The sequence below is a fragment of the Castanea sativa genome, chromosome 2 (assembly GCF_040712315.1).
Source record: "Castanea sativa cultivar Marrone di Chiusa Pesio chromosome 2, ASM4071231v1".
Classification (NCBI taxonomy): domain Eukaryota; kingdom Viridiplantae; phylum Streptophyta; class Magnoliopsida; order Fagales; family Fagaceae; genus Castanea; species Castanea sativa.
In genome coordinates, this window is record NC_134014.1 from 43,787,620 (window position 1) to 43,796,629 (window position 9,010).

Sequence of the window (9,010 nt, forward strand, 5' to 3'; positions counted from 1 at the left end):
GTAAATTTTACATAGAACTTGCATATATTTATATATATAGTTGAAAGTGAATAATATAAATAAATAAGGACAAAATTTAGTTATAGTAATTTAGATATTCTTTAGGTTTTCCTCTTAAGAGTCAGTCATGTGGTTACTTAATTAAAAAATACACTTCCATTCTATGAGAAAAAATTCACATAAAATTTTTTAAAAAGATAACCTAAGAAACAGCAGTTAAAGTACTGTAACTTAGTGTGTGTTTAGATTGCATGTTTCCAGCGTGCAGTCCAGTGTTTGTGTTTTTAGCTAGGTCCCATGACACAGTTCACGACCAAGCCAAAAAGGCAAAAATGTGTTATCAACGCATTTTTGGATCCCACAGTACTATTCACACATAAAAAATTATTTTGTTATAGTGTTTTCAGTAATAAGTTTTCAGTTTTCAATTTTCAGCAAATAAGTGGTATTTAAACACACCCTTAGTTTTACACAATAAATATATAAAATAAAATAAAAAGGGAAGATGATGAAACCGGTGGAATCAAATGAGATCACATTGATCCAGAAAATCTTTGAGCAGGTTTCGGATCCTGCTTGTCTGAAAAAATGTCTCCGCTCATCCATAAAAAGACAACACTAGGCAGCTCATGCATCAAAATTCAAAATTCAAGACAACACTAGGCAAATTTAGAGTAATGACAGAGGGATTGCAAATTGTATTATATTAATATTTATAAATTGATATTTCACAAATAAGAGAAATAATTTTGATATTTATTTACAATCACATTGTTGTTCTACCAAAAAGAAAATACAATCACATTGTTGAAAGTTATATAGTAAAACTTATAATATAATATATTCTGGTAAATTAATAATTATATGCTATGTATTCTTGAAGAGAAAAAAAAGAGAGTACATGCCTTAGGAGTTGTGGGCCTTGTGGCCTTGTCGTGGTAAATTAGTGTTCAAGGAACGTAAAAGTAAAACAATCATTTGCACTTGAAATTTTTTCATTTCATATAACTATAGCAAAGGAGAAGAAAATGTTTCTTCTTATTCAACAACAACAAAAAAGCATATTTTTTTTTTTTTCCTTTTAATTTAATGGAGAGCTTTTGACTGCTGTTCTCAGAATAAACAAACTTGATACGTACACCCTGTACACGGAACTAATTAATAAGAATTACTAAAGAAAAATAACATTATGATTTTGGTGAGTCAAATGAAGTCAATAATTAAATATAAGAGGTAAAATGAGATTGTATAAAGTTTTTTTAATTTATATTTTTTGATAGAAGAGATAAAATTTCAATACTCTACTCAACAATGTTTACTTTTATCATTAAATTAAAATATCAACCAATTTCTAATATACGCAGTTTTTAAATCTCAATTTTTTTATTCAATGTCAAAATTACTTAAACCTTAAGGTAACCCAAATATACAAAGTTTCTTTAATTTATAAGTGCGTGACAGAAAGCAGAACTGCCCCACGCTCCCCCATGCCTTTTGATTTTATTTTTATTTTTTTACGGGTCAATATCAGTCCAGCCATCATTGAGGATCAGCATTCAGGAAAAATCCTGATCACAAAAAAAAAGCATTCAGGAAAAATCCTGGTAATTAATTATTTACCTCCATACCTACATTTGCAATCTCTATATAAAGATTTAAAGCATAGTTGGAGGAGTAGCTAGCAGAAGTCCAAGTTTTACCATTCTGTTTTTACTTTTTAGTAACGTAGCCATGGGTTGCGACAAGGGTTTTTCTAGCAGTTATATGTTATTGAAACCAGAGGAAGTACGTTTCTTTGATCTCATACACATCTTATTTTACAGTGATATAGGGAAAAGGAAGTTTGTGGATGCGCCTGAGGGCACCACCGAGGAGAGCTTCCGGGGTAGGTGGCTCATGATCGTCTCTATATTGACTCAAAAGTTCCTGCAATTTGTGGCGAAGCCACTCTCATTTGTTGGATCAACTGCTGAGATGGGGCTGAACCTTGTGTCAAGTAATCGCAACCTCTTTGTACTCTTGCTAAATGCTTTACGAGGTCAGTGTGCTCTTTTCTGTGTCTTCTTTGTTGTATATATGGATTGCTTGCATTCATATAATTGGAATAGTATTATAAATAGATTCAGGAAAACTACTAGATTAGAATGTGTCACGTCAAACTTAATCCCATAATCGAGTCAAGAGAAGGAGAGAGATAAGTAGATTCATTCCACATCGAGGGCCTCATAGATGAGTTGCTGTGGAATAGGATATAAAATTATTGTTCCCGTAATGATTTATGCCCATATTGAAATCTATATTTTTTACAATCCAATCAGAAAAAGACTATAGCCCTTTGGATCAGAATATAAGAATCATGGGTGAAGCTAGGGTGAAAAATGTGTTTCCAAATATCCAATTAACTTTTCAATGTGCATTCTAGATGAAAATATGAAAGCCTTCAATTTAAATTGTATTAGGTCTAATTTCTAATATTTCTTTCCTTGGATTATTCATTTATTTGTTTACAATTAAGGTTGTCAAAGTCTGATTCTATGTTAAATTGGGGGATTGAAGTAGTAGAATCGTGGATCGTAAATTGTAAATTGTAAGATCCTATTTTGGTAGTGAATTTATATGATGAATAATCATATAAATTACTAATTCATTTTTTTTTAAATCCAAAGATTTGCATCAAATATGATATAAATTGTATACTATACATGAGTCTGTTTGGATACTGCTTATTGTTGAAAACTGATAATTGAAAACACTGTAGGAAAATAATTTTTAAATATGTGAATAGTACTGTAGGATCTAGTTTTAAAGTTGTTTTTTTGAAGAAAAAAAAATGTAGTTTGTGAGTCCCGTGAACAATGCACGGGACCCACTAAAAGAAAAAAAACGTCTCGCTGAAAATGCAAACACGCTTCCCAAACGGAGGTTATATCTATATTAACAAAACAAATATAGTTAAGATTAAATATAATGCATCATAAAAGTTCAGCAAATATTTAAAATATAGGCATGGTTGATAAAATCCTATATCAAACACAAATTAGTACTATTACCAAAAACAAAAAAAAAAACCCCAAAAATAGAAACACTTCATAACACCATAACTCAAGCAAATAATTAAAACACTAAGCTTAACCAAATACACCAATTAATTTCCCATTTTTTCCCTCTAATATACAAACAACAAAAACTAATATCTAACCCAAGCAACTTTAAAACAATTAGATTTTGTAAATATGACCAACTGATACTTGAATATTCACTAATTGATACATGAAATAAAAGCTTTAAGATTATTAAAGTTCAAATCTCTTACATTCACAATATATATTAATGCCTACAATGATCAATGTTCAAATATAACACTCAAAATAATGATAAGGGATTGGTAAGATCCTATACGATCTTACCAAATATGCGATTTGGTGCAATCTTAATTGCTTTGGTCGAATGGGATAGTAAGATCATAATCTTAGTCATACAATCCTATGAATCAGATACAACCATGTCAACAATCCATATAGAGAACGTGTTATTGGTGAGAACTAACTAATAAAATAACTAAGCCAGAACCTAACTTAGAAACCAATCAAGTTTTTGTAAAATCTCAAAGTCTTATTTGTCGCTCCATGGCACAATGAATTTTTTTTATTTTATTTTTTCAAGTAATATGCTCACGCACTCAAGGCGGATTAAAAACTCTCAGTCACCACTCCATATTTACTTTAGAGATGCTATTTGACCCAAAGACCATTGAATTTTTGACACTATGAACCCGTTGATCCAGAAAAATAAGAAGAGAAGGAAAAGGAGTGATTCGACATGCTTCTTAAGCTACACCTATATTTGACATATATTCGAATAACTTTTTAATATAAAGTTGTTGTGCACATTATGCATTTGACATAAAGGGGACATGGCATCCTGTTTTTTTTTCTTTTTTGGATGACTTTTAGACTTATAGTATATTTGACCAATTGTTTTCATCCACGGTAATAATGTTGTGCTAGCCCAACTAGTTCTCTTTTGTGCGTGAAAAGCAACCATTATGGCAATGGAATTTGCGCTGCATGTGTATGTAGAAGAGTGCGAATCTACTAAAGATTGGGGTAAAATGCATGTTTTATATCATCCAATAAAAAATTGTTACAATAATTTTATCACTTAAAGCTTAATACATCATACCACATCTAATAATATCTCAATTAATTCCTAGTTGGGTTGGATTTTTAGAAAGGAATTAGATTTAATTGGTTGTGATTGTGCCTATTTTTTAATATGTGATATGATGATATATATGTCATGTTTGGGATTGGAGAGTGTAAAACCCAAGTTTTACACCACATTCTTATAGAATTTAATCTCTTCGAAGAATTAGTATTAGTAAGTACATTTACTAGTAAATCCTATCTAAAAATCACCCGCAAATACATGCATATTAAATTAGTTTAAAATTTTTTAAAAAGAAAAATGAGTGAAACACTTAGGTATAATTTTTTAAGTATTGTATTTTAGATTTCTTAATTAAATTCAATTGTGTGGTTGCATTGATGAATGAATCACATGGTTAAATTTAAATATTATTAAAAAAAGGATAAAAAAGATTTTTGTTATATGAATTTTAATTGACAAACTTAAAATTCAATATTAAGAGATTTTACCCCCCAAAAAAAATGTACTAATTTTTTTTTTTTCCCATTAAAGTGTCATTTGTGAATGTTAAATCTCAATCTTGCACTTATAGGCTAAAAAGAGAACGGACCCACCGCCGCGGGGGATGGATGATAAAAAGATTAAAAAAAAAAAAAAATTATGATAAGGAATGATAAAAAGAATTAAGCCCAAATTAACGTAGTAGAACAAGGTAGGGCCGTAGGGCATCAATCCATGTAGCATGTAAGGGTTGAGAGTGAAGTAATTATGAGGAAGTCTTGGCTGGCCACGTTATCGTGAATTATGGTGTGATGGACCACTAGATTCCAAAATCAAGTAGTACTCACAAATTTGGTAGTGTAAGATAAGATAAAGATTTTTTTTTATCTTTCCTAAAAACAAAAGCATCTTTTTATCTTTTTATTACCGGACACAAAATTTTACTTTAGATCTAGATTTTTTTATTAAAAAAAAAAACAGCCCAAGTTATATATGTATCAAAGAATTTTAAACCACAAAATAGCAAACATACACACACTTAAAATATGTCTTTAATATGATTTATTATTATATACTAAACTCATTACACACGCTTTGCGTTTTGTGTTTGTGATTAGGCTTTTTATTTATTTATTTTAGATTTAGTAAAATAATTTTTTTAAAAAATAGTAAATTACTCTTTTAATCAATTTGTACTTTTTAAATTTAAAATTATTTAACTAAAAGATAGGAGTATTTTAAAAAATTTAAGAATTTGTGTGAGGATATTTTACTAAGCAAAATTATGAAAAATAAACAAAGAATCTTGTTATTAATAGTATAGATATATAAATTGTATCAAGCCATTTTCATATAATTCAATAGCAATATTTTATGTTTAAATATCTTTTTAATTATAATTAATATTCTTTAAACATTTTAAATTCAATATTTTTTTATTAAATAAATTAAAGATTACATATTAGAGTATAATATAACTTTTAGAAAACATAAAATGTATTCAAATCTATTAGTGATTATAAAAATGAAGTAATGTAATATTTATTTTTTACTTATATTTGAATAATGAATAATGTTAAAAAATTAAATTAAATTAATAATAAAAATTTGTTAACTCTGTAATTTTCACTTAATAATCAAGAAATATTTAATCTATTGGATGGAATGTCTACATTGTATATAGTAAAAATTTACCATCACAAATAGAAGGGATGTAATCCACTAATCCTATCAACTTCAACAACACACTATATCATACTAAGTAACTCTCCTGGGCCCATTTGGCCATTACACATTTCTTTTACGGCACATAATTAATTATGCAATAGGTCATAACTATTTCTATTATAATAAATTTTTAGTTTTTCAAATAAAAAAATTCAGTTTTATATGTATGCCCCCGTCTATACAACTTGATACTGATTTTATATTAATTATTCTATTTTTCAATTTTGATGAAAGTTATTAAATCTTTCCTTTATTATACATATGACTTTCAATTAATCCTAATCCAAATCATACTTGTTTCTAAAAAAAGGCAGCATTATAGTAATTGTAAATTCACCTTTAGGTCATTGCAATTATTGCCTTATTGGGTCACTGTCTGAAGAACCAGTTTGCCAAACTGAAATCCTAACCAGCTTCAAGTACGCAAATCGAGGAAAGAAAATGATGAATATGATCTACTTTTACTTTGTTCAAACTTCAAATTAAATGGAAACAGTTGATATGTTATTTACAGGGAATGTCGTAAAACCTGATAAAACATCAGCAAGTTTCTTGTCTTTTCTTGGTTATTGGGACAAGCGAGTACAGTTGGACAGTAGCATCGAGCGCGGAGATGGAAAGTACAATGCAGCACTGTCTATGATGGCTTCTAAAGTATCATATGAGAACAAAGCCTACATTGAAGCCATACTCAAGGATCATTGGAATGTATGTATGAATCAAAGTTTACATCTTAATTTACTTAGCTTCTATGATTCTATCTTGCTCTTCTATTTTAAATATAAACACTATTTTGTTGGACCATCACATTGATATAATATTATGTCTCTGTGTCTTGTGCAGATGGAGTTCTTGGGTTTTTATGACTTCTGGAATGGTAAGAAGCAACTTAGACTCATCGAAATACACCTGTTTAATATGAGAAATTACTATTTTACACACTATATTCCATACACATTTTTTAGAAATATTCACATTTAACACAAGATGTAAACAGACAATATATAAATTGAGTGTGAGTCTATCAAAGATCATATTGTATTCTCAAAATTATGTGCAAAACTAATGTGTAACTAAATGTTTTTTTTTATATATTTATGTTGGCAGATTATCAAGAGAAAGCCACAACACAAGCCTTCTTGTTTCGTGATAAAACTGCCGACTACGATACCATTGTTGTGGCCTTTAGAGGTACTGAGCCATTCGATTCAGATGCATGGTGCTCTGACTTTGACATCTCATGGTATGAACTAAAAGATGTTGGAAAAATCCATGGTGGCTTTATGAAATCACTAGGCTTACAGAAGAATATCGGTTGGCCTAAAAATATTACCAAAAGAGACAATAGCCACTCAGATTTAGCTTACTATGCCATTAGAGAAATGCTAAAAGAACTCCTGGGCAAAAACGAAAAGGCAAGGTATATAATCACAGGGCACAGTTTTGGTGGAGCTCTATCAATTCTCTTTCCAGCTATTTTGATATTGCACGATGAGAAATTGTTGCTGGAGAGATTGGATGGGATTTATACTTTTGGGCAGCCTAGGGTGGGAGACGAAACATTTGGGAAGTTTATGGAACAAAAATTGAAGGATCATAATATTCGTTATTTTAGGTTCGTTTATGGTAATGATATAGTGCCTAGATTGCCCTATGATGACAAAGCACTAATGTTCAAGCACTTTGGGACTTGCCTCTACTTTAACAGGTTCTATGAAGGGAAGGTAAACACCACTTTTTTCTTGTTACTAATTTAAATTTTTGGTATATATATATGATAAATTGTACATGCATGCCTAATCTTAACCGTTCATCTATCGTTATAAAATATGTATTAAATTAGACAATATTTTCAGCAGATTGATATGATAAATTAAAGAACAAGTGTGTACGATAAATTCTTCTTAATTGTATATTATATTTATGTTACGTTATTGATGCAGGTTGTTGAGGAAGAACCAAACAAGAACTACTTCTCACCACTTGGAGCGATTCCTATGATGGTAAATGCATTTTTTGAGCTGATCAGAAGCTTTACTATTAAGTACAAGAAGGGACCAGACTACCAAGAAGGTTCAGTCCTTAGATTATTTAGGATAATTGGATTGGTAATTCCAGGAATACCAGCCCATTCCACCCTCGATTATGTAAATGCCACTCGACTGGGATCCTCTGAATTATTTCTCCCACACAAAGATCCAGAAAATCCAAATTAATTTATATTGCCTATATTTTGAACAGGACAAGTATGTAGAAATTGGTTTTGCACGGCCTTATACTAGTGTCATTGAGTGAATGAGTGTGCATGTTGTTTGCTCTAGCTAAAGATAGCTTTCTCAAATGCTGATTTAATTTGGACATGAAAACACCATGGAATTGTACTAGTTTTTTTTAATATATATATATATATATATATATATATATATATATATATTATACATTATATCAATTTGTAAAGCAACAGAAGGTTGAAGAATGCTAAAATTCCCATTAACTGAAAAGATATTACAATGAATCAAATGAGTGATAATTAACAACTAAGCTATTTATATATAGAATGTGTTTGGATTCAAGGCTGCGTTTTGCGTTTTGCGTTTCAAGTTTTTTTTTTTTTTTTTTTTTTTTCCAAGCCGCAGATGTTGACCAGTCTTCCGTGTACAGTGCATCCGTGCACTGTTCACGGACCCACAAATTTCACTTTTCAGCTACTTTTTCATTAAAAATGGGTCCCGCGGTACTATTTACACATTTTAAAATTATTTTGCTACAGTGTTTTCAGTTTTCAGTTTTCAGTTTTCAGCAATAAGTTCTATCCAAACGGACCCATACAATCAGAAAACAGAGCAAGGCTCAAGGTGCGAAACTAACTAACAGAAATTCAACTAACTAGTAACAAATTGACAACTGTCTCCCATAGCTGATTTCTTCTCTCCTGTAGCACATGTAACTCGTGTGAGCTCATTAATCAAAACTCCCCATTTTGCTATTTTTTTGTCCTTTGTCGTTCACCTTTGAATCTGCCTTTACCTCTGTCATTTGCAGCTTGTAAACGACAAGCTCCTTTATCTTCAACACTCCCCCTCTCAAGTCCAGAGTTTTAGGCTTTGGGACTTGAACTAAGGAAGCTACCTTT

At 30.2% G+C, this 9,010-nt stretch overlaps 1 protein-coding gene across 2 annotated transcripts; it reads left to right on the forward strand.

The window, feature by feature from the left end:
• Positions 1-1,467: 1,467 nt before the first annotated feature.
• Positions 1,468-8,203, forward strand: LOC142623356 (triacylglycerol lipase OBL1-like). 2 transcript variants are annotated; one of them, XM_075796752.1, is made up of 6 exons: positions 1,468-1,604; positions 1,824-2,038; positions 6,392-6,585; positions 6,721-6,754; positions 6,985-7,601; positions 7,821-8,203. In XM_075796752.1, exons 2-6 carry the CDS (start codon positions 1,897-1,899, stop codon positions 8,091-8,093), a joined length of 1,260 nt encoding a protein of 419 aa, XP_075652867.1. In that variant the 5' UTR covers positions 1,468-1,604; positions 1,824-1,896; the 3' UTR covers positions 8,094-8,203. The 2 variants fall into 2 exon arrangements, with proteins under 2 accessions (XP_075652867.1, XP_075652866.1); XM_075796751.1 differs by lacking the exon at positions 1,468-1,604 and having other exon boundaries at positions 1,676-2,038.
• Positions 8,204-9,010: the final 807 nt, after the last annotated feature.

Coding starts and splice junctions, on each gene's coding strand:
- LOC142623356 (XM_075796751.1), top strand. CDS start 1,732: ATGGGTTGCGACAAGGGTTTTTCTAGCAGTTATATGTTATTGAAACCA. Junction 6,755..6,984: donor TTTTTATGACTTCTGGAATG/GTAAGAAGCAAC, acceptor TTATGTTGGCAG/ATTATCAAGAGAAAGCCACA. Junction 7,602..7,820: donor ACAGGTTCTATGAAGGGAAG/GTAAACACCACT, acceptor TTATTGATGCAG/GTTGTTGAGGAAGAACCAAA.